This window comes from Pleurodeles waltl, chromosome 12 (genome assembly GCF_031143425.1).
Source record: "Pleurodeles waltl isolate 20211129_DDA chromosome 12, aPleWal1.hap1.20221129, whole genome shotgun sequence".
Classification (NCBI taxonomy): Eukaryota; Metazoa; Chordata; class Amphibia; order Caudata; family Salamandridae; genus Pleurodeles; species Pleurodeles waltl.
The window spans coordinates 136,032,132-136,059,107 of NC_090451.1; the positions used below are offsets into that span (position 1 = coordinate 136,032,132).

Here is a 26,976-nt window from a genome sequence, read left to right on the forward strand (position 1 = left end):
AGGTTAACATGAGGGCTACCTTTAAATCTGATTAAAGTGTAGATTCCCTTTGGGAGCGGATGGACATGTGGAATTTGGGGTCTCTAAGCTCACAATTTAAAAATGCATCTTTTAGGAAAGTTGCTTTTAAGATTGTGTGTTTGAAAATGCCACTTTTAGAAAGTGAGCATTTTCTTGCTTATACTATTTCTGTGACTCTGCCTGTTTGTGGATTCCCTGTCTGGGTCAGTTTGACAGTTGGGCTTGTTGCACCTCACACTAGACAGTAACACAAAAGGAGTTTGGGTGTAGTCTGCATTTCCTGATGAGCCACCTGTGCTATGAGGGAGCGGAGGAGTGGTCACTTACACCTGAAAGGGCTGTGCCTGCCCTCACACAATGCAGTCTCCAACCCCCTGGTGAGTGTCTGGGGCCTGGCCTGGGCAAGGCAGGATTTCACATTCCAAAGAGACTTTACTTTGAAGTAGGCCTACTTCAAAGGAGAAATTGGGTATAAAAAGGGCACCCAAAACCACAGAATGCAGAAACACTTCTGGAACCAAGAGGAACCCCTGCCTGGAGAAGAGCTAAATAGCTGAGGAAGAAGAGCTGTCCTGCCTGTGACTGTGCTTTGTGGAGCTATCTTGCAGTTGCTGCTTCTGCCAGAGTAAGAGGGCAAAGACTGGACTTTGTGTGCCTTCCATCTTGAGAAGAAATCTCCAAGGGCTTGATCTAGAGCTTACCTCCTGTTGTTTGAAGTCTCAGGGACAGCAAAGACTTCTCTCTGCCAGCACCTGGAGTCTCTGGAAAGACTCCTACTCTGCCCTGTGGTTCCCATCCAGTTCCTGGGACCCTGAAAGGAGAAGCTGGCAGCCTAAAGACAAGAAAATCCACGCACAGAGCGCCGTGCGGGGAAAAGATTGATGCGAATCCGATATGCGGCTGAAAAAACAACGCGCCGCTGGCTCCGCAGCTGAGAAACGACGCTCGCAGGAAATGCTACCGAAGAATCGATGCAAGGAGCAGGAGAAACGACGCGCAGCATCGCTGACGGAGGCTGGAAGATCACAACCTGTGCTGCGGGATTTTCGGATCATCATGCGGCTGGATTTTTGAATCACAGACCACCGTGTGGAGTTATTTTTGACGCACACCCACCCGTGCGGGGTTATTTTTGATGCGCACCAGGTACATTTTCACCCTAGCAGCGCTAGTGTGTGTTTAAAACTACTTAAAGACTCTTTTTGCATTTTTATTGATAACTTGACTTGTGTATGGTGGATTTTTGTCGGTTTGGTCTTGTTTTGTTTAGATAAATATTTCCTATTTAAATCTCACATAGGACTGCAGGTGTGGTACAAATGCATTTAGAAATCTTGTCAGTACCATGCTGAACATTGGCTCTGAACATCCAGCACCCATGCCCACTGTCACTTGAAATGAGCCCATGGCCAGGAAATGGAGTGCGGAGAGAACCTGCACTTCATTAGGGATGGCATGCTGATTACAATTTCCCGGTGTCAGTGCAGGATCCACTAATGCACAAAGTTCCAGAATGGTTGCATGGCTGAGTCTGTAATTGATTATGATCTGACGCTCCACCATGGTCCTCATATCCACAAGTGGTCTGTACAGCGATGGTGGCCTTCCTCGCCACAAGGGTCGGTACCTACGAGGGATATCAAATAAGTGTGAGAAACACATATACATAGGCACACATTGTCATCAATTGCGCACTGCATACTTCATTGTAGTGACTATACAGTAACATGTTCTTGACAGATCTACATCTACCTCTCAATGAGGGAACAGTGTTTTTCTTGTGTGTTATAATTTGGAATGGTCACATTCATAGGTTCTTCAGGTGGGAAATAGGGCCTGCATTGTTCACAATTTTTATTTATAGATGCGTAGTTAATGCCAAAATGTCTGCCCACCGTAATCCAGGCCTGTCGTTGTGGAAGTGACCTCATACCGCTAGCGGTTGACGTAAGAGGAAAGGGGGTGTTTACCGCCGTTCGCACCGTCATTGGTTAACATGGATGCCAATGAGGAATCATGGCGTATCATCATCGGCGGTGACGGTGCACACTGCTGTGGTATGTACGCAAATTCATCATCTATACTTCACTTGACTCCCTGATCTCCTGGGAACAGGTACTCCACTGTGTGTACTGCTGTGTCCTGCCTCTGGTCATGGATGTGGCTCGTGTTGCAGGGGAAAGGGCCCGGGCTTGACCCAGGAGGAACTGGAGAGGCTAGTGGACAGGGTCCTGCCACTGTACGCAAAGCTCTACGGATGGCCATAGGTACAGTTGAGTCAGGGTTTGGGGTGCACTGTTTGGGTGTAATGGATGGTGTTGTAAGGAAATATGTGTGCACCTCAGAGCCTGCATGGGCCATGGTGCATGGCATACTGCATGCGTATGTCCTGTAAGTGTGACAGTACTGTCCGTCCTATAGTGGACGAATAGCCAGCTGTACCTATCTTGCAAGTGCCTGACCTCTGTGTTCCATTTCTGTGTCACCCTTTTAGGTCAGCGCCCACCAGAAGAGGGCACTTTGGCATGCCATCGCCAAGGAGGTGCAGACTCTGGGGGTCTACAACCAGCAGAGCACCCACTGCAGGAAAAGTTGGGAGGACCTGCGGCACTGGGCGCATAAAATCTGTGAGGCCCAGCTGGGGAAGTCCTCCCAACGTGGAAGGGGTGCCAGTCAGGCACTGACCTCCCTCATTCAACATGTCCTGGTGGTGGCATACCCAGACCTGGATGAGCGTTTGTAATCTGCACAGCAGTCACAAGTGAGTGAGTACTCATGTCACAAAGTTATGTCTGGAAGAATGTCTGTGTGTTCATAAGGGTTCATGCTGCTTAGAGGCAGGGACTCTGACTGTTGTCAATCTACATGATGGTCCCCGTAGGGTATAGGGGTGTCTTTGTCAGGTCTCCCACACGTCGGGTCCTTAGGTAGTTCAGGGGATGGGTGTAGAGCAGGGTTCTGGTCAGTAGTCAGGGGCATGGCCATGGGCATAGTGAACGGTGCTGCCTGTTGTGGGTGTCTTCTGGGTGGGTGTATGCCTGCCCACTATGTACCTCCATTCAGCTATTTACAAGTGTCCCTCCTGTTTTGTCTCCCCATCCCTGTTCTCTTGTGTTGTTTTTGTACAGCAGAAACATCTGGCGAGGGAGCTGAGGTACCGGCAACTGGGGAAGCAGCGGCCCACGGATCCTTGGAAGCAGAGACATCCAACACCAAGGGGGCCAGTGGGTGGGAGGGTGAGGGGAATACCATGGGGGAGGCAACTACCACTGGAGGTAGTGACTCCGATACCTCCTCCAATGGGGGCTCCCCGGCGGTGGCGGACCCTAGTGGCCACACCACTAAAGTGACATCTTCTGCCACCCCTCATTCCATCACCGCCCTCCATTCTGCTCCCCACAGAGTTGCCCGTGCCTGCTCACCCAGAAAGGTGGGCGTCTCCTTCGCCCCAGGCACCTCCTTCCCTGCCCCAGTACGCCCTGCTGCCCTCACAGAGGAGGCTACTGACCTCCTGAGAACCATCTCTGTAGGGCAGACAACCATCGTCAATGCCATCCAGAGGCTAGAATCAGAGGTGCAGCAGACCAATGCCTATCTGGATGGCGCTACAGATTGACCAGGCACTCAGAGGAGTACAGTCCAGTAAGATCAATGGGAGAATGTGTCCCTGGTAATGTAGATCCAGAAGCGGAGAAGAAAGCACTGATTCCAAGTTGGTGTTGATCAAAGTCTTTAATCCTTAAGACAGCGTTTGTCATAGGTGAGTTTTCATTTTTGCAGAAGAACAGCCAACACGTGTTTCGTCACACAAGTGACTTTATCAAGGCTGGGCCAGTTCTGGCCAAGGAAAGTACGACCGTAGTTGGTATGTAGGTAGGTTGAAAGAGTGTACTGGATCAGGCAAGTTGAGTATATGTTCATCCAGTAGTCGAAGAAGAAGGCAAGGAAGCCCTGATAAGCCTCCAAACGAGTACCTTGTTGGCAGTGCTCGGTTCGTCTATTGTTCGAAAAGAACACTCTTTCAACCTACCTACATACCAACTACGGTCGTACTTTCCTTGGCCAGGACTGGCCCAGCCTTGATAAAGTCACTTGTGTGACGAAACACGTGTTGGCTGTTCTTCTGCAAAAATGAAAACTCACCTATGACAAACGCTGGCTTAAGGATTAAAGACTTTGATCAACACCAACTTGGAATCAGTGCTTTCTTCTCCGCTTCTGGATCTACATTACCAGGGACACATTCTCCCATTGATCTTACTGGACTGTACTCCTCTGAGTGCCTGGTCAATCTGTAGCAATTTTCATTGTGTATCTGGGCACACAATTTTCAATGCCCATTGGGTAGTTGGGCACTCGACCAACATGGCACCAATTTCTCGTATCTCTGACTTTGATATCCAATACAAACTGTAACGTTACGGAGGTGCGGCACCTTGACCGCCACTACCCCTTTCCTATCTGGATGGCATTCAAGGTGCTGTGTCTGCCCTACAGAGATCTTTTCAGGCTCTGGCCTCCTCTTTGACGGCAGCCAGTGTCCCTGGTCATTCTGTCCCCCCTCCAACCTCCTCTACCCCTTCCAGCACCCCACTCCCTTAAAGCCGTCCAAAGCACACAATCTGACACGCAGTCAAGCACCTTAGCACACTTCAAAACACAAGCACCACACCTCCCACCACAAGCATTCACACAGCCAACATACACAGGCACACACAACAACATCCACTTCCCCCAGTGTGCCCACCTCTTCTGCCTCCCTGTCTGTCCCCTCTACATGCACACCCTCATGCACTGCACCTTCAGTCACTGTTGCTGCTCCTCTTACTGCACTCACCACAATAGCTGACATCCATACATGCACCCCAGACACCACACCTGCACTCACCACAACTACTGTAGTTGACACATGCAGCACACTCACCAGACTTGCAGACACCCACACAACATACATCCACACTGGCAGCCTGTCTTCTCCCACTTTGTCCACCCCTCCCTCCAAAAACACACAAACACACCAAGACACCCACCCATCACACATCCACCATACCTCAGCATACTGTCCAGTCACCTGCACCCAACTTTACTTTCCTGTGCTGACCTCTTCCAACCCATTGGCCCACCCCATCTTGTCCCTAAGCGTGCACACCTCCTTGCCCTTTCCACTCCTTCCACTTCACAGCCCACCCCGTCCACGCCTCACATTCCTGTGCCCCTTCCCCAGAGAAGAAGAAGCCCTGTGCAGAGCCAAGTCCATCTGGCTCCACCCGCTCGAAACACCGCCCTCACCTAGAAAGGACAAACTCACACCCCCTCCACCTTCCAACTGCAAGTCCAAGCCCCACCCCATTGCAAGTCCCCACCCCCACCACCCCATGCCCCCGTTCCGTGAGGTGCCTGGATGCCCCTTTGTTGCCCCATTAGGTGGAGTACTGTGCACTCTTGGAAGTCAGGTTGGGTCCGTTGTGGCCCATGGCACTTCTTGTGCTACGGACTGGCCCTTAGCCTTGTTGGAAGTAGTTGGCTCTATGAGCTGTAATAAAGATTTCTGTGTGGCCTGTGTTTTGTCTGCACACTGTTGAACCCTGGTCTTTTGTTTCATTGTTTGTGGGTGTGGGGCATTTGTATGTACTATGGTCAAGTTGGATTTGCCTTGTGTTGGGTAAGTACCCTTTGCTGTGGGGTGTATGGGTTGTGCTGCTGGGAAGGGTTGGGCGTTGCAGAGTGGGTGTAGTGGGTGGGTATGTAACGGTGCCCTTTCTTCCCTTGTTTCATAGGTTGCAGTACTTACCGTCGTCGTCTTCATCGGCGGTCTCGGTCGTGGAGGTGTATGGCAAGGAGCAGGGCTGTCATGATCTGCAGCTCTCTATCCATGTCTGATTCAGTGCGTTGTGTGGGCCTCTGGTGAGTGTTTTATTGGATTTGGTTAATTTCAGCCTGGACTTGCGTGGCGGTGGTTCCCGCCCCCGAACTGGCAGCGGACTAGTGGTTCATATTTTGATGGGCAGGTTGGGCCTTTCTGTCGGCCTGTGGCGATGGGTGGTTTTCTGGATGCCTGTGTTTCGATTGGTTCATTATTTGGCGGTCAGGACCGCTCCTCTGTTGGCGGTTTTTACCGCCACCACCGGCGGCGCGGTAGGGCCTGCCGTGTTCATAATGAGGGCCAAAGTCTGGTAAATCAAAGGTTTAGCAGCAATCTGCTCATAGTACATTCCAAACTTCATCGCAAAAACATAAATTATAAGAATATTGTCAAAGAATAAAAGTATGTTTGGGTGATCTGGTTTCCTGAGTGTGAGTCAGATTTTTGTACTTGGAAAGAGAGCATTATGAATGTAGCTTCATTGAAATGTTTTGACCCAGGAGAACACAGTGTATTTTCCACAGACATAAGCAGTAAGGGGTTGGGGACTGTCGTACCCCAGATGGAGAGTGATGAGAAGGAGAATGTGATCGCTTATGCCTCCAGATCACTATCACCTACTGAAGAAAAATATTCTGTGATAGAAAAGGAAACATTGGCTTGTGTTTATGTGACTGACCATTTGTGTGGAGAAAATGTTTCACACCAAGGTGTGATCATAAACCATTAGTAAATTTGCATACCACTGCGGGAAACATTAATACATCTGCCAGGGTGGTGAGATTGTTGATTAGACTGCAAGACTACAATTACAAAGTACAGGTTGTTCCTTGGAAGGAAAATGTGATTGCTAGGGAGACAATTGTGTCAAAAAGGAAATATGGAATTCTGAGTATGTTAAGGATGAAGTGTTAACCAAGGTTAGGGAACATCTTAACAGGGGATGGCCAAGTAAAGTAGGAATGCCAATTAGATAAAACCATTTTGGGAAGTGAGCTAAGAACTCGGTATGCAGGAACAGTACATATGGAGAGAAGAGAGTATAATTCCTCCAAAGGTTTGAGGAAATCAGTAGTGAACTTATGTCATGAAGCACATTTTGGCATAGTTATGACTAAACAGGCAGTTAAAGCATCATTTTGGTTGCCTGGTATGGACGCGGAAATAGAGAGATGTGTTTGTGACTGTGAAGTTTGTAATATAGCTGATAAGTCCTTATTCACCTTGAGACCACCAATGGGAGTAAGTCATGTAACTAATTTTCCATGGGAGTGTGTAGCTATTGATGTTATGGGACCAATCAACAAGTATGTATTAGTACTCATTGACATGTATTTCAGATGTCCAATCTTTAAAATTGTGGAGGTCAATGAAGTTTTTTAATCCTTGGATCAAGTAATTTTGTTAAAAGGTAAATTACTTAGTGATAATGGGGTGCAAGTTATATCTGTTAAGACTAGAGAATACTTTGAAAGATTAGGTATTAAACACAGGACAACTGAAATGTACCACCCTCGCAGTAATGACATCCAGTGTGGTGTATTTTACATAACAGGGATAGGGAGACTCTTGCATACCAACAAGACTGCTGGATTTAGGGCACAGCACCTCTGCATTGTAGGTGACTGAGTCACTCCCATACCAATTGACAGCTGTCACCTTAACCATCCCGGCACACTAGCAGCATCTCACCAAAACCCAATCGGTAAAGTGATTTGTGGTAGTTTTGCAATGAACACTGAAGGCCACTCAGGGAAAATCGCGTAGAACAAGCCTTACCCTTTTCTCTCCACAAACTAATCTCCTACACACACATAAGCAAGAAAAGACATGCAGGACAGTTTTCAGTACATATATTGAAAAGACTGCAATCTATTAAAAAATGCATGAGCTTCAACGATTGGGATAATGAGGAATAACAAAATAAGGATTGTGAAAATTTGAGATGTAAATATAAACAACCCCAACATATTGCCATGACATGAATATACAATTACTATCTTAAAGCCTAATCTCTAACCCCTAATCAAGAACATGGCAATGTAAGCCAAATCTGTCCATACAGGGTACATGAAAAGCACAAACCACCCCTGTTACCTTGGTACAAGGTCAGGTGGCCAGTCTCCAGATCAGGATCCTTGGAGACACAAAGGCTGAGGTTGGCCAAAAAACAGCATGCAGCATGGATGGAAATTCTGGCTGGAACCCCCTCTAATGCCCATTGTCCAACAAGATGTTTTTATAGGAGACATGTTCATGTACAGGTGCAGAAGCCTGACACGGGTATGTAGCTAAGTCCTGGACTGTTCATGCAGTCTTGGGGCCGGCATTACAAAATATTGTTCTGTGTGCCCCACATTCCGTTCTTTTGATTCTGAGGAAAAGAACATGATGCAAAGTATGTCAACCATAGAATTGATAATGAAGCTTTTGCAGAATAGCGGATGAGAATGAAATTAAAATACCACTAATGGTATTAGAAGAAAAAAATGAATAAAAACAACAGAGCATGGTCAATGGGTAAAAGGGCATAGGCTGCAAGCCTAGGCTAAGCTATCACTGTGCCCAAGTGACTAACTAAAAGGGACCCACGACAAAAACAGCATTGCCCTAGTGTGCTTTTGGAAAGAGAACATATGCGGTTAGTTTCACTTAGATGGTGAAAGAAAGTTTTTTTCTTTAGGTTAAGGAGTGGAGGTAAATGTTAGCTACTTTTTGGATAAGGCCTGAAAGGTTAGACTGGTATCTAAAAGCACCTGCAGACTAGGCCCACAGGGCATCATGACATTCACTCAGAGATGGAGGAAACAAGAAACTATCCTCTTATTTGTGGGATAGAAGTTCCAAAATAAACATTTGAAAACATGCATACAAAAGTGCATTTTCCAGCACAATTTTCCAAGTATGTTTGGACCTGTTAGCCCTGCCATTAATCTTAGTCTGATTTGTGCTTTTGTACCATAGATTGTTCTGTGCACCATGAGGCAGCCTGGTCTTTTGTCTAGCTTTTTTGGTTGAGCGTAAGCGTATGACCTCAAGTATACTTTAGTATACATCTGTGGCTTAACACCTTCTGTGCCGAGGACGTAATGGTTACGTCCTGCGGCACAGTGCTGCTGTGCCCAGGACCTAACCATTACGTCCTGGGCACCCAGCCCAGTGGGAGCGCTAACGCTCCCTCTGGGGGTTCCCCCCCACCCCCCCCCAAGTCAGGGATGGAAGGGGAAGCCCTTCCCCTTCCACCCCCGACACTCCCCGTGACATTTTTTTTTTTTTGTTTTGTCTTTTGAGGTGGGGAGCGACCCCTTAGGCAAGGGTCGCTCCCCTAGGGGGCAAATTATATTTAGGCCATTTTTGCCCCCCTTGGGGGCAGATTGGCCTATTTTTATGAGGCCAATCTGCCCCCAAGGGGGGCAGAAACCACTAGACAACAGGGAGTTTTTTTTGTTTGTTTGTTTTTCACGTAAGGGGAGCGACCCCTTAGGCAAGGGTCGTTCCCCTGGGGGGCAAATTTATTTTAGGCCATTTCTGCCCCCCATGGGGGCAGATCAGCCTATTTTTATTAGGCCGATCTGCCCCCACGGGGGGCAGAAACCACTAGGCACCAGGGATTTTTGTTGTTGTGTTTTACAGATGGGGAGCGTCCCCTGGTCAGAACCCCACAAGTCACCCCATCTTGGATTCCCCTAGGTCTCTAGTTTTCAAAAATGCACAGGTTTGGTAGGTTTCCCTAGGTGCCGGCTGAGCTAGAGGCCAAAATCTACAGGTAGGCACTTTGCAAAAAACACCTCTGTTTTCTTTCAAAAAATGTGATGTGTCCAAGTTGTGTTCTGGGGCATTTCCTGTCACGGGCGCTAGGCCTACCCACACAAGTGAGGTATAATTTTTATCGGGAGACTTGGGGAAACGCTGGGTGGAAGGAAATTTGTGGCTCCTCTCAGATTCCAGAACTTTCTGTCACCAAAATGTGAGGAAAATGTGTTTTTTTAGCCAAATTTTGAGGTTTGCAAAGGATTCTGGGTAACAGAACCTGGTCAGAGCCCCACAAGTCACCCCATCTTGGATTCCCCTAGGTCTCTAGTTTTCAAAAATGCACAGGTTTGGTAGGTTTCCCTAGGTGCCGGCTGAGCTAGAGGCCAAAATCTACAGGTAGGCACTTTGCAAAAAACACCTCTGTTTTCTTTAAAAAAATGTGATGTGTCCACGTTGTGTTTTGGGGCGTTTCCTGTCACGGGCGCTAGGCCTACCCACACAAGTGAGGTATCATTTTTATATGTAGACTTGGGGGAATGCTGGGTGGAAGGAAATTTGTGGCTCCTCTCAGATTCCAGAATTTTCTGTCACCGAAATGTGAGGAAAATTTGTTTTTTTAGCCAAATTTTGAGGTTTGCAGTGAATGCCTCTCGTCCTTCAACCAGCCTAGCCCCCTGTTTCGAGCCCCAGCTCAAAATAAGACGTTTCCAAGTTCTGTGTTAAGACTTTATGCATTGTCGAAGGTCACCACTCCCAAACATTTAGGCAGACCGTCCAAACACGAGTGTACTTATTGATGCATGGTGGACAAATCAAGTCATGTGATTGGTTGTGCTGAGTTGCTTGCCATGTGTTATGATACTGTGCATCACACAATGAGTCACGCGTCAGTGCACAGAATTTTAGTAAGCCTGAAATCCTTTTATTAGCTTTAACTGTGTGACACATAGCACATCCTTTCACAAGCTGAAGACAAAATTGAGGGAGTAGCCAGCGTGATATAAGATCAATTTGCATGTATATTATGACATCACACGTTTTCTGCTAGTGTGACGTATTCACTGAACACTAATTGTCTTCCCAAGATAACTTTTTTTTTTTTTGTATGGGATGTTTACAAACATTAATATAAGTTCAATGCATTGCTGTGTTATTGCATATCTATTGTGTAGAATGCACACGACCAATCCTTTTTGAATATCTACCTCTTTGACTACTAACAGGCTCTCCATGTTCTTGGTCCTCGTGCTTCTACTCGCTAATGTCTCATTATTCCACACATGTCCCCCAATCACATTTACACTCTTAGATGTCTTCTCGGTCTCCACCCTTGCTCACCCTCTGCCAGATCAACCAAGAATCCATATTCTTCCGATAAGTGTGTATCTTTCAAGAAACAGCCATGAGTCTTGTGTTGTCATTTTTGCCTTTCATTCTTCCGTGGTCCATAAATTAAATACTAATCCATTGTGTAGTAGCTGTGCATCTCCTTGTGCTTTAGAGGTATGTGAGATCCACAGCTCCTGCCCCATTTACTATGCTAGCAGACCCTGCAGGGCCCCGTGTGCTGCACACTTCTTTTCTTCTGCCCAGTTAACCATACAGTTGTGTTTTTGGAGGTGCGCATTAACTTCAGAGTCTCCCACTCTGTGATCTCCTCCATTATGTTGCATGTGGCTTCATGCCACCCTTCGCTTACATTTGGTCCCCTCTGCTTCACATATGGCTTAAGAGCGAGCTCTCCTCTCCTCTTCTCTCCTATGCTGTAAAGGCAGCTCCATCAAGCCTGTGGGTCAGTACTGCTGGCATGTGCCCTCAGGACAATGCAGATCAGGATTTATGTGGACATCAAGCATAGTGATGGTGAGCACAAGGGCCACTGGAATTATGTGACAGAAAGGTACAACTTATGTGGCAGGGATGACCAATTAATGTGGCAAGAAAAATCCAGTTATGCATTTTCAATGCCAATAGCTCTAACTCTCACAAATGTGAGTCCTATTGCATTGCAAATGGTAGCTTTTATTACTTTCTTCAAGGTCGTTAAACTGTCATACAAGGGAGCACTTTTTCAAATTTGAGGACCTTTCTTACATAGATTGTCACTGACGAGTGAAGTTGGTGAAAGCAGACTGCTTCCATGATTTTTGCATACAGCATGGCCATTGCTGCCAGGTACAGTGAGCCTTGTTCTCAGTCAACCTGGTCTGTGTCCTCTATAGTTCTTCCATTTTAACCAGCATAGAGGTGGGGAATGCTTTCTGCATTCTTATCCTATATCCCGCACATGAACATTTTTATGTGCATATGTGTGCATTAGCAATTTTTTACCAGTTGACATTCTTCATGTTTAGCATTAAAATCACCTTTAAAATGCTGCTGTTTTGCACCAGTGTCGCAAGTGTTTTGTTCTGCTATGCCTCGGTATAAGCAAGAGGATGTAGATATAACGGGGTCATTGCCAGTGACATAGGTTGAACATGGCAGCCTACCAAGCCCTGCAAAAATATTTTAGCTTGCAGATGACTGAGGAAACGCCAGAGTGCTGGATGGCGCCAGTAGAGCAGGTGTCCTTCCATCAAGTTTGTGTTTTCCTTTAAGATTCGTTCAGTCTTATTGAAATGGATCAGTTTCTGGCAGGTTTCTGTGAAGCATGAATAAAGACAAGCTAGGAGCTGCCCAGCTGTCTCAATGCATTCCTTAGGAACAGGGTCAGACTGACCTACAGGGCAATCAGGCACTGCCCAATGGGCTTGTCTTACAGGTCAGTGTCTGGTGTGGTGTTTTAGCACTTTGTGAGCCTGTTTTATGGCAAAGTGGACCAGTCTTTACTGTTGATTTCCCTGATGTAACTACAAACATTATCTGCAGCAAACACAAATGATTACACACTGCCATACTCTGCAAAATACCCCTACATGTGTGCCTTTGCAAGCTCAAAACTGGCCTGATTTGCAAACGTGGAATCCTTTTTAGCTATCTAATTCGCCAATCAAGTTACTTTTATTATAATTCCGGCACCCTGCGTGGAAAATCAATGACAGTGTATTTATTCTAAACAAAAAGCCAATAGTGCATCTAAATCCTGGTAAAAGCCTTAGAGTATCAATGAGGCAGCTAAAACATTGTTAACATTTCTTTTAGAGGTTGAGCATTTCTGACAATCCAGCCACCAATAAAATAATTCAAACACAGCAAAATAAATCCATATCTTTTTAACACAGCACACAAAAGCTTTCCACTGTGTGCATTGTGGCCAATTTATAGACCCCAGGCTTTGTGATGCAGAGATAATCTGAGCTAAATATTTCAGGGTAAAGTGTTCTTGTTTGTACTGGAAAGTTCAGGATTTCAGGCTATCATCTCTTTATAGAAGCTTATTGACTATACTCCGAAGTAAATTCTGTAAATTGTTATGATTAATTTTTGGAACTTGGGCTTCTAGTTGTCAGGGTATGCACCCGGTACGAGCAGGAACCACCACCCTAGTCAGGGTAAGCTAGATACACACTTAAAGATAACCCATGCTCACCCTCTGGTAGCTTGGCACAGAGAAATCAGGCTTATCTAAATAGGAAATGTGTGAAGTATTTGTGCAACACACACATAGTAACATAATGGAAGCACCACAAAAGACTCCACACAGGTTTAGAAAAATAAACAATGTTATGAGTAGAACAAGACCGAAATTACAAAAATCCCATCAGTAGAATTTGAGATATGAAGTTTTAAAGAATAAATAAAAAATAGTGCTTAGAAGTCAATAGTGCTAAAAGGTAACTTGAGGTCACACTAGACCAGGGTAAATCTAAAATTCAGGCCAACCACAATGGAGGGCAGGCCAGCTATAGGACCCATGCAGGGCCTGCTGAAAAAATACCTTGGATGGAAGAAATATCGACATCAAGGACTCGATGCGTGTAGCAGTGGAGGAGATGCATTGCTGTTGATCTTGTAGATTAAGGTGATGCGTCAATGCCTAGCTCTGCAGCTCGGAGGAAGCATCGGCGATCAATCATCGAGGCAGTGCATCGTCATCGAGCTGCTGGGCTGGAGAGGATGCTTTCAGCACGAAGCTATGCATCGCCCTTGAGCCTCGCAGAGTACAAGATGCGTCAGAAATCTAGTGACGATGTGTCATGATGTTGGCAATGCAGTGTCCACAGTTAGAGCAGCAACAGCGATTCATCAGTGTTGAGCGGATATGCACCAGTTCACATTTGGCACAACATTATTAATTAGGTTTTTTTTGGGGTTGCAGCATAGATACTCACTTCCAAGGGCCCAGGGCTGAATTAGCACCCCTTGATTCAGCAGGACACACAATAGACAGAGGCCAGGTTCTGACTGCAGGTTGCAGGCAGTCGTTAATGTCCCTGACACTGCAGAAGAGCAGAGGGTAAGCCAGCAAGGCCTTGGAGTCCCTCTGGGTTCAGGTGAGATGGGTCCATTCCTTGTCCTTAGCAGGGCAGAGATCAGGAGACAGAAGGACAACACATCAAAGTAGAAAGCAGTCTTTCCAGGGCAGCAGTCCAGTAGAGTGGCATTCTTTGTAGCACAGCAGTCCTTATTCCTAGCAGAGTTATTCACAAGTCTAGTAGTGTGCTGTCTTGGTAGTTTCAGAGGCCCAGTACTTACACCCAAAAGTGTCTTTGAAGTAGGGTTGACTTTACATAAGGGTCTTTGAAGTGCACAGATGCCCTTTCTTCCTAGCCCTGACTCCAGACTATTAGTAGGGGGTAATCAGCCCTTTGTGTGGGGACAGGCACTCCCTGCTCAGGTGTGTCAGCTCCCCGTCCTTCTTTCTTTCTGTCCAGGAAGTGCAATTAGAATGCAGATGAATGCAGATGAGTGGCACAATCAGTGCTGCAGACCCACCAGTAGCATTTAATTCACAGGACCTGGGCATATGGTATACCCCCTTAAAAGGGACGTACAAGTAAATTAAATGCCAGTTGTGTATACAGCAATGTTACCATGTTTTTGGGAATAGGACATGCATTTTAGCACTGGTTAGCAGTGTTAAAGTGATCAGAGTACTAAGGTCAACAAAAAGATACAGCAAAAAGAGGATATAAGCAGACAAAAAGTTTGGGGGAAGACCACCTTGAGGCTGACAGGTCTAACACTAATCAATGTGCTTTAGTGGCGGAAACTTCTTGATTCCTGTATGTATAATAACCTGATAAAATTACAGTATTCTGTATTAATGGTAAATACCACTATGTGTTTTATTCTGATATCTCTAACCCTGTCCCTTGCCCTTCCTGCCTTGTATTGGTCAGCGCATGCTTCCTATCACATGTTTCCACTTTCCCCAGCAAGTGCTGTTAGCTGAATCTTGTGGTAGGAAGGTTCAAAGCCAATTATCACTGGCTCCTTGCACTAAGTATGAGCTAATTTAGTTCCATTAATTTTAATGTCATTACTTCTAAAATAGTCTGCATATGTTAATGTCCGTTTTCCACGTCATAGCCTCTTGGTACCGATTGCATCAAATGATAAAATGCTGAACACGCTCACTGGAAAGTGATAAGCTTTAAGTGGACAAACCACAGCAGTAGGTCTGCATATTGTGAAGTAGAACCTAACTTTTTAATGAAAGCACCATTCACAAAGAAGAACAATTATTATTTTCTATTCAACTTAATCTTATATGCATCCCTGTGCTCTCTGTCACATAGAGTATGTGTCTCAACACTGGAGAGAAGATGCATTCTTTGGATACATGTTCCTGAATGGTGCAAATCCCAAGCAGATCAAGAAATGCAACAAAATCCCAGTCAACTTCCCAGTGACAGACAGCATGGTGGCGTGTATCCTGGGAGAGAAGACAAATCTTGCAACGGAGCTGCAGGTATGTAAAATGGTATCTGGGTTTCCAAAGGCCTGCAAGATAGTCAGACATTTAGCATTTATATGGTACCCACACCCAGTTCAACCGAGGCACAAAGAACAAACACAGTAGTGCTAAAACTGCTTAACTTCAACAAATGATGAAAGATGACCATCTTCATGTGCATAACTAGTAAAAAATAATTATGAAGCATGGATTTTGATTTCATATACTATAGGAAATATTTTGTTTATATTTTTCCTGCCCTAAGGTAAGCCAGAGTAAACCTTATGTCTGTGACATGTTTCTCAGTCTCAGTTGTCTGCAGATCAGCAGTAATATGTTTCTTTCCGATATTCTCCCAGCCTTGGAACAGTGTAAATGAGCCACAGATTTGACTCGCCCTTAGATCAATGGACATCCTAAGCTTTAGCTTCCCCATCCAGTTTGAAATGCATCTATCTAGAGCAGTGGTTCCCAACCTTTTGACTTCTGTGGACCCCCATTTTATCAATACTAGAGCCCGGGGACCCCCACTGAATTATTATTGGAACACGGGGACCCCCAAGGAGTCATTACTGATAGCTGGGACCTAATATTATAAAAAATTTTAAGCAGCTGCGGACCCCCCGAGGAGGCTTCGCGGCCCCCCAGGTGTCCCCAGCCCACAGGTTGGGAACCACTGATCTAGAGAATGTTTCCTGATCACAGGCCTGCTGAGATGAAGGAGAAACTGCTTGCCATTGTCTTGTGTCTCTGCAACCTCTTAGAAAGGAAAATAACACACTATAAGTAATTAGGTTGTTAGTTGAGGGTTATTGTGAGCCCCACTCAAGTAATAAACACAATCCTTGTCAGGGAGAACCATAAAGGTCACGAAAAAAACCTGCGCTTAACTCTCTGGTAGCTTGGCACAAAGCAGCCAGATTTAACTTAGAGACAATTAGTAAAGTATTCATGCAGCACAGAAACAGTAACAGTGCGAAAACACAACAGAAGAAAAAGACCAAACTATTTTAGGAAAATAGAAGATATTCAAATAAATAAAATCACAAAAAACTGCAAACATCCAGTACGTACAACTGGTGCTATGTTTTATCAGTTCGAAATAGCACTGAAAATCACAAAGTGCACTCGCCATTATCATGTAGCGATGGACCAGGTCAAAGCCACATGTTCAGGCAATTGCAATAGAACACTGGTCAGAAACAGGTACTAGGTTTGATGCTTTACATTGGCAGTAGCCTCAAGGAAATCAATGTAATGCAAAAAGCAGGTCTGTGCTGGAGCCTACTACTAGTGGGAGGAGCAGGTCACCAGAGGAGCTCAGTTGTTTCAGGTTTGAAATATGAGCCAAGGTTCGAAGACATGGGAAGTCACTTCTCATGGATCAGGACTCACTCCAGCAGAGAGCAGCAGCAGGGCTCAGGCAGGTCCATTTGGTAGCCGTTAGCCTGGTAATTGCAGGGAGGCCTCTGCAAGCTTGTATCTCTACAGCGCAAACAGGAGGTTTCACTAATTCAAATAAATACCTGAGCTCCACTGCAGGGGAATCTTGGGTAGATGTGCAATATTGCACTCCTCATCACTCTGAGACTTCTACTCAATGCTAAACCTGAGCTAGAAAGGCCCTTTGGGAAAAGGGGATTTGGAAGCGATAGAGTTGCCAGTTGTTCACAGTAGCACTAGACAATGGATGGTTCCTAAGGAAAACACACTGATTACTTTAGATATTATAGGGGATGTGAATTTTATACACTCAAAAACTCTGCCACTAATCCTAATGCTATCTGAACTTTCTTGGCTGCTTGTGCTCTGTTATTATCACACATATATATTTTCTTTCTACTAAACACTCTGTTTTAAAGCAAAATACATTTGTTTAGAACAAAGGAAAGAAAACAATGTTTCAATTGCACATTAACAATTTTCCCCTTCTGCTGCCTTTTACCCTTTTTTCATGAAAGTTTGGTTCACAAGCTGAACAAAAAATAAAGTTCACTGTCTTGCCAGGCATTAAAAAATAAACATACAAGATATTTAAAAAATGGCAAACCCAATAAAACTGTACTTCCTTGATAAACTTAGCTGATGTTGAGGATAACATATTTTCCACCTTTCTCTGATCCATATGAATACCTTTTTTAGAAATCCCAATTCCCAACAATTCAATAGAATCCTGATGAAAGAAACACGTTTTCTTATTTGTGGAATATGCCCAGTTAAAGACTTAGAGTAAATCAAAATATCATTGAGAATCCATAGCAAACTGATCTAACACTTCATATAACACCTCAATGATAAAAAACAAAAATGCTGCTGTGGCATACTTTACCCTAAGGGCATTACCTGACTTTCAGACAACCTAAATTTGGTCTTGCATGACATTGTTCGCTCATCACTCTAACAAATCCTAACCAAGTAGTATGTCCACTATAGATCTAGTTTTGTAAATACTGTTGCTCCCTTCAGTTGATCTATTAATACTGGAATTACCGGAATGGGACATTTTCCTTGAATGGTGATAGCAGTCAGGGTGTGGTGATCAATACATGTTTTTACACTACAATCTTTCTTTGAGTTAAAAAACAAAGGTCAAGCCACTGGACAGCTACAATGTTGTCTGAAGCCATTTGCTAAGTATTCGATCAGATAGGTAAAGTCTCTTTCTCAGGCAGTGCATACATTTGGCAAGAGAGTAATTTTGCCCAGGAATCAAGACAAAGCAACAATCATATTTACGATGTAGCAGTAAGGTTTCAGCTCCTTTCTTACTAAAAACTTCAATAGTCATGGTATTGAGCAGGAATTGTATCTGAATAATTGACATCTTCTTGCTAGCATGTTTTTCTGCTAGTACACATACCTTGTCTTGAACTTACTGTACATCATTTGAGTTACAACCACAAGAGAAACGTATTTCTTATGTGCTCCAATTGTTTCTATGGTTACATTTTTTAACCAGGGTAAGCCCAATATGATATCACATTGTGGAGCATCGATTAAACAAAAAAATGATTGTTTCAGAATAATCCTGACCACTTGACATGCTGAGTGGAAGGGTGTAATGAGTAATGGGTCCTGACATTAGTGTTGTCTCATCAATAGTCCTAAAAGGATATTATTTTTCCTTCTTCAGTATAGGTCATTGTAATCTTTGCGCTAATCCCCAATCCACAAATATATCTGTGGGGCCTAAATCAAGTAAGGCTTTTACTTAATAAATACAAACATTAAGTGCAATACAGATGGGAAATAGCTGCAGAAATGGATGGAATTTCTGCAGTTCTTTCAGCACTGGAATTCCTGTCAGTGCTGGAGTGCTCCATTTCCTGTCCACTGTTTGACGTTTTTTTGGGACCATCTTGTACAAGCTGCTTGTTGGACCCACAACGAAGACATCATGTTTTTTATTCCCCTTTCTCTTTCAACTCTGGTTAGAGGGGTTCTAACTGCACCAATCTCCATAGGTTACGCTATATTTAAACAAAACAGTCTGGCTTCACTTTGCCTTTTCTCCCCTTTTCTCAAACATTGCCTATGAGCTATATTTAAAACAGGGTGTACTAACCCCTCAAAAATGGTTGGAGGAACATACATTTGTGACAAAACATCCTTTAGTTTGCTTCTGAGCCTTGATAAAACAGAGCACTCCTTTTCTCCACTGTTCAATCTGCTTATAGAATTAACCTATTCAACTGAGTTAAATACCTTAAAAAATCTTCCCTTCTCTATTTCAACCCCAAAACACTATCAACTGATTGTGTCAATCAATGTCCTTCTGTCCGATATTTTCTTCAGTTCCTTACAAAAGTTATTGTAACTATGCACAAGTGGACTGTCTTGCAACACTAACGGCATGGACAAAGCATCTGGATCCCCCATTAGACAAGACAGAATGAAAGCTACTTTAGTCTCAAAAGAAGGAAACAGTTGTCATTTCCATAAAAAGTGCAAACGACACTGTGTGAGAAAAACGATTAACCTTTGGGGATCTTTTGAGTACCTCTCAGGTGAAGCTAAAGGAATTGTGGCTAAGGACATAAATTACTGAACTAGTTTCTCTGAAATAGTACATGTGACTTTTCCAGGATTGGCCTTTGGACTGGTAGACGGTTTAATAGAGGACATTGTGAAGCACATAACCTATCCACTTTGAGAGACAACTCTGCTATTTCCCTGGGCATCGATTGTAATACCTCTCCTATATTTTTCAGAGGAAGATTCTCAGCTTCCATGATTACACTGCAGTAAGAATTTGAGAGTTTCCCAATATTGCCAGATATTCAAATAAATACCTAAGCTCTGCCATAGGGGAACATGGAGGCTGTGGAATATTTCACTCCTAGCCCCTCCGAGACTCCTACCCAATGCTAATCTTAGTAAAGGAGGCCACCCCGGGAAAAGGAGATTCAAAAGAGATATAGGCCCTCATTACAATATTGGCGGTAAAAGCCGCTTACCGCCGTGCAGAAGACCAGCAACACACCGCCGCGGCCGCAGGATTCCACCACATCTATTATGAACCATAGCACGGAATCCGCCAAAATTCAGACACCCACACAAGTCCGCCACCCAAAGGTCAGTGATAAACTGGCAAAAACAAATCCTACACTGTCACGCCAACAGAAAAACGCCCACACTATCACGACACATGAATCCACGCGGCGGTCTTTCAACCACGGTATTCCATTGGCAGTACACACCGCCACGCTCAAAATACACACACTCTTACAAAACACAGCCACATTGGACAATTCGAAATACACACACCTGATACACATACACACACCACTCCCACACACCCATTACAATATAAAACACACACCCACATCACCCACAAACCCCTACGACAAAAAATTCCGAAAGAGAGAGAGACAGCACCAGCAAGAATAACAGTATCCACAGGCACACAACACCATAACCCACAGAACTTCCACACATCTCACACAACACACCACTACATATCAGCACACTTATCACCACACACTTCACCCCACACATGACCTACACCACCCCATGGCACGGCAAAGACACCCCAGGTTCTCGGAGGAGGAGCTCAGGGTCATGGTGGAGGAAATCGTCTGGGTAGAGCCACAGCTATTCGGATCACAGGTGCAGCACACCTCAATTGCAAGGAAGATGGAGCTATGGCGAAGAATAGTGGACAGGGTCAGCGCAGGGGGACAGCACCCAAGAAATCGGGAGGACATCAGAAAAGAGGTGGAACGACCTACGAGGGAAGGTGTCTTCCGTGGTCTCAAGACACCACCTGGCGGTTCAGCGGACTGGCGGCGGACCCCCACCTCTTCACCCACAACTAACAACATGGGAGGAGCAGGTCTTGGCGATTCTGCATCCTGAGGGCCTCGCAGGAGTAGGTGGAGGAATGGACTCTGGTAAGACAAATCTTAACTATTACATCCTCCACCCTACCTGAATGCTATCACATACCACCACCCTCGCCCTCAACCCCATCACTCCAGCTCCTCACAAATGTCCCAATATCACAAACCACACATCCCAACACCAGGCCCTGCATGAAACAACAAAGCATGGACACCCATCACTAAAGCATGTCCACTGTACATACCCATACACCCCCCTAAACCATCATCACACAGGACTGCAAGCACTGGGGTACATGGTCACCCACCCATTGCACACCATGCCACACACAGATGTAATAACCATCCTTTTATACCCCTGCAGGACCCCTACCCAACGTCACCGGACAGGAGGGTCCACACATGTCCATACCACCAACAGAAGAGGCCCACAGTGATGACAGCACCTCTGTCCAACTGGATCTAGATGACTAGCCCGGCCCTTTGGGGACCTCGTGACAGTCGGTTCCCCTCACACTGTCACAGGCCACCACAGACCTTCCCCCCTCTGGAAACACCATACCTCCGTCCCCAGGACACGTCAATCAGCAGTGTGTCCACCACTACAGAGAACCCAGGCTAACCCACCACCCCAACAACAACAGGGACCTGGGGGCAGTGGCAGTGGGCACACGGTCCGGGGGACGGAGGCCCAGGAAGACAGGGGAACTGGGAGGGCTGCTGTGCAACAGGGGGCGGACAGGCCAAGGGAACCTACTCACCACGAGGCCCTCTCCTCCATCATGGGAGCCTACCACCACTCCCAGGAGACGATGGCAACGGTACTGGCCAAGTTTCAGGAGACCCAGCGCCTGCAGGAGGAACAGTATTTGGGCTTCAGGGAGGAACTCAGAACCATCAGCTCCACCCTAGGCACCATCGTAGGGGTGCTGAAGGAACTTGTGAACATCAGGAGGGACACTGTGGCACTACAAGGGGCCCCTGCCACTAGCATGGATGATGAACTGCCCACCACCTCCGCCGGCGCTATTGGACAGGACGCCCTGCCACAGGACCACCACACCAGCACCCCACCCCCTGCAGAGGGAGAACTACCCCTCAAACGGTCCCTGAGATCCAGGAATAAGACAGAGCAAGATGTCAAGACCCCCGCCAAGAAATGAGACCACCCTGATTGTCATCCTACTGTCCCACTTTGTCACCCTGTCCATACTTAAACTGCCCCAGCTCCACTTCCTATGCCCATATGGGCAATGCACCTGTGAGACTAATAGACTGGACTCTGCCATGGACATTCTTCCGCCATCACCCCTCACCATTTCACTACCCCCTCCAATAATGAGCACTTAAATAAACACACTTAAAGCACAAAACAATCTGGAGTCTGTCGGTGATTTCGAAATAGTGTATTAGCAATTACAGTGACAAAATGCTCTATCAATTGTAATGTCAACATACCTATGTCACACAGCTCTAGTCCATGATGAATCTAAGCAGATGTCACACAGTGGGACCCACATCTGTGAAATCATAAGGGAAAGTGACAACTCAGTGACCATACACTGGGTGAAAACGACAGACAGTAGAGAGGTAGTAGTGTTAAAGTACATGTAGTAGGCAGGTCTGTACTCTTACCTGTGTCTCACTGGAAATATTGCTGGATCACTGAGTCCCTGTTGTTCATGTCTTCTTCCTCTGCTTCCTCGTCTTCACTGCCCACAGGCTCCACAGAAAAGCACCTGTCATCGCAAAGCCAAGTTGTGAAGCATACAGCAGGCCACGATGATCTGGCACACCTTCTTTGGTGAGTAGAATAGGGATCCACCTGTCATATGGAGGCAACGGAACCTGGCCTTCAGGAGGCCGAAGATCCGCTCGATCACTCTCCTAGTTCGCCCATGGGCCTCATTGTAGCGTTCCTCTACCCTTGTCCTGGGATTCCTCACTGGGGTCAGTAGCCATGACAGGTTGGGGTAACCAGAGTCACCTGCAAATGGCGAGGGACAACTGTTAGACACACACTAACCTGGCGGGATATCCCCAGACCCAGAAAACCACTCCCACTGTCTTGCTCCCAGGTGCTCACCTTATAGCCACACACAGTGCCTCTGGAGTTGACCCAGCACATAAGGGATGCTGCTATTCCACAGGATGTAGGCGTCATGCACTGAGCCAGGGAACAAGGCATTCACATGGGAGATGTACTGGTCTGCCAAACATACCATCTGTACATTCATCGAATGATAACTCTTCCGGTTTCTGTACACCTGTTCACTCCTGTGGGGGGGACCAAAGTCACATGTGTCCCATCAATGGCACCTATGATGTTGGGGATGTGTCCCAGGGCATAGAAATCACTTTTCACTGTAGGCAAATCCTCCACCTGAGGAAAAACGATGTAGCTCCGCATGTGTTTCAGAAGGGCAGACAACACTCTGGACAAGACGTTGGAAAACAAAGGCTGGAACATCCCTGATGCTATGGCCACTGTTGTTTGAAAAGACCCACTTGCAAGGAAATGGAGCACTGACAGCACCTGCACTTGGGGGGGGATTCCTGTGGGATGGCGGATTGCTGACATCAGGTCTGGCTCCAACTGGGTACACAGTTCCTGGATTGTGGCACGGTCAAGCCTGTATGTGATAATCACATGTCGCTCCTCCATTGTCGACAGGTCCACCAACGGTCAGTACACCGGAGGATGCCGCCATCTCCTCACATGTCCCAGCGGACGGTGCCTATGAAGGACAACAGCGAGCACAGAGTCAAACAACTCAGAAATACGTACCCACAGTTTACACAGAACACCATTCATACACAAAAGGTGGCCTGTATGTGTGTTGAGTCTAAGCCTAGCTATGTGTGACGCAGTTGAAAATGAAGCCATGTGGACTCCTGAAATGGCGGCAGCCTGACCTCTAAAGTGGGACAATGGGATGTGAGGTAACTGCGCTGGCGTTGTACCCCGTCGCGGTAGGCGGTCGAAGACCGCGGCGCAATGCTGCATTGGTTAACATTGGACCCTATGGCTCCCAGGAGCCAATGACGATGTACGCTGGCGGTGACAGTATGCACCGCCGCGGACGTGACCGGCATTTTCTATCTGTTCAATCACTCGATACCTGATCTTCGACAGGAGAGGACCTACACTGCAAGTGCTGCTGTGACCTCGGTCTGGCAGAGACAATGGCTCGAGTGTCTGGGGAAAGGGTCCCTGCCTTCACATCGGAGGAGTTGGAGAAACTTGTGGATGGGGTCCTCCCCCAGTATACGCTACTCTACGGTCCTCCAGACAAACAGGTAAGTACACAGGGAGCATGTTGTATGGGCTATGCCTGTGTGGAGAGGGCTGGATGTAAGAAGGAAGGGGGGAGAGTGCTGCATGCATGAATACATGTGCCACATGGCAAGGGTAGGGATGGGGGCCAATCAGTTTGATGGTGCAGTTGGTAATTACTTACCATTCCCCCTGTACATTTCATGTAGGTCAGCGCCCACCAGAAAAAAGATATTTGGCGTGCCATCGCCAAGGACGTCCGGACCCTGGGCGTCTACCACAGACGGAGCACCCACTGCTGGAAAAGATGGGAGGACATTCGCCGCTGGAGCAAGAAGATGGTGGAGGCTCAGCTGGGGATGGCCTCCCAACGTGGGAGGGGTGCCCGTCGCATCATAACCAGGGCGTGTTCCGTAGGAAAGGCCCCTCCGTAAGGCAGGCCATGTGGCACCCCACCCCACCTCACCTCTGTAGAATGCCAAGTACACCTAGTCAGGCTCCTGTGTCATCTCTGTGTGCAGATGTCGTCCATAGCCTTGTAGGCCATTTCCCAGGAATTGAACAGTGGAGCCCAGGAGCGCGGCGTAGTGCAGGGGGCTTCTGTGTATGTCGTGTCCGCCAACAGTAGCGGTAATGCATGCACTCAACATGTCTTTCTTCTGTCGTCCCCCCCTTTTTGTGGTCTCCCTGTTCTTGTGTGCATTAGCATCATCAGGCGGAGGAGCAGTAGCACCGGAGCACCAGGGGGCTGCATCCCACAAGGCCATGGAGGGCCACACTATGGACTCGGACTTCACCAATGGGACGGAGGGCGAGTGGAGCTCCACGGCGGGGACAGGAGCTGACACCAGTGACACTGACTCGTCCTCTGATGGGAGCTCCCTTGTGGTGGCGGCAACATCTGTGCCACCCCCATCTACAGGTACAGCCGCCACCCCCCCTTCCAGCACCGCCCTCCCAGCAGCCCCTCAGCCTGCGCCCCATGCCCGCTCACCTGGGAGGGTGGGCATCACCTTCGCCCCAGGCACCTCAGGCCCTGCCCCAGTCACCCCCGCATGCACTACCTCTACAGCCACTACGTCCCTCTCCAGCACACCCACCACCACACCCCGCTCACGTACAGTCACCACCCCCACTACCATTCACACGTCCCCTGTGTCCTCTCTCAGTGTGTCTGTGACACCCCCTCCCAAGGTACACAAATGCAGGCACACACCCACCCAACACCCACCCAACAGCCATCCACCTCACGACAGCCTCCAGCGCATGCACCTTCACCCAAAGTCACCAAACGTACACCTCCTACAACCACCACCTCTTCCTCCACTCCCAAACCCTCTCCAGCTACCCGTCTCAGTGTGTCCAAAAAACTTTTCCTGTCCAACCTTGACCTCTTTCCCACACCTCCCTCACCCCATCCATCTCCTAGGTCCCGAACTAGCACCTCAGCCGTAACATCTCCGGGACCAGTATTGCCTGTAGTCACCAGAATCTGGAGTGCACAGGCCACCAGGGCAGCCACAGAGCCACAGCACAGACAGTCCCCCACCTGTGAAGCATCAGAAGTTGGCCAGTGCCCAGCGGGAGAGGGGGAAGACTCCAGCCACCAAAGCCGCTCCCAGGGGTCCCGGTGGAAGTGTGGAGTCAGCTGTGACACCTTCACAGGGCCACAAGAAACCCGGCAAGTCTGGGAAGAGCAGCACGGCGGAGAAGACCACCATCATCCACGCTGCCCAGGAGGCCACCTTCAGCACAAGCCCAGCTGCCCAGGACAGACCCGCCAGCACAAGCCCAGCTGCCCAGGACAGGCCCGCCAGCACAAGCCCAGCTGCCCAGGACACACCCGCCAGCACAAGTCCACCTGCCCAGGAGGCCACCACCAGCACAAGCCCGCTGGGCCATGAATGACCGCCAGCAAAAGCCCCGCTGGGCCATGAAGGACCGCTAGCAAAAGCCCCGCTGTGCCATGAAGGACCGCCAGCAAAAGCCCCGCTGGGCCCTGAAGGACCGCCAGCAGCTGAGTCCCTGCAATGGAGACCGCCGTCTCAAGCACCGCTGAACAGGGCACCACCGTCTCAAGCACCGCTGAACAGGGCACCGCCGTCTCAAGCACCGCTGAACAGGGCATCGCCGTCTCAAGCACCTCTGAACAGGGCACCGCTATCTCAAACACAGCTAAACAGGGCACCGCTGTCTCAAGAACCGCTGGCCCATGAGCGGCAAGGGCACTGACGCTACTGAGTCCGTCATGGGGTGAATGATGCACTCTGGGCACAAAGCTCCCTCCAGAACCAGTGGAGACTGCCATCCACTACCTCTGTCCTTGGCAGTATGAAGCACTCTGGGCACCATGCCCCCTCCAAAACCAGTGGAGAGATCCATCCACTACCTCTGTCCTTGGCAGGATGAAGCACTCTGGGCACCATGCCCCCTCCAGAACCAGTGAAGACTGTCATCCACTACCTCTGTCCTTAGCAGGATGAAGCACTCTGGGCACTATGCCCCCTCCAGAACCAGTGGAGACTGTTATCCACTTGAGAGACTGTGGCTTTGCACTCCCCAGGATACAGCAGTGGGCAACCCACCCACTGTGGAGACTTGTGAGACTGTGGGTTTGCACTTCCCAGGATTGAACAGTGGGCAAACCAGCCACTGTAGAGACTTGTGAGACTGTGGCTTTGCACTCCCCAGGAGACAGCAGTGGGAAACCCACCCACTGTAGAGACTTGTGAGACTGTGGCTTTGCACTCCCCAGGATTGAACAGTGGCAACCCACCCACTGTAGAGACTTTAGAGACTGTGGCTTTGCACTCCCCACGATTGAACAGTGTGCAAACCACCCACTGTAGAGACTTGAGAGACTGTGGCTTTGCACTCC

General features: G+C 47.4%; 1 protein-coding gene across 1 annotated transcript in view; it reads left to right on the plus strand.

The window, feature by feature from the left end:
* LOC138268035 (hydroperoxide isomerase ALOXE3-like) overlaps positions 1 to 26,976 on the plus strand; it is a 306,669-nt gene that overhangs the window by 187,324 nt on the left and 92,369 nt on the right. Inside the window, exon 6 of the mRNA XM_069217367.1 lies at positions 15,322 to 15,494. Coding sequence (XP_069073468.1) covers positions 15,322 to 15,494 — 173 coding nt within the window. The remainder of the gene's footprint in view (positions 1 to 15,321; positions 15,495 to 26,976) is intronic.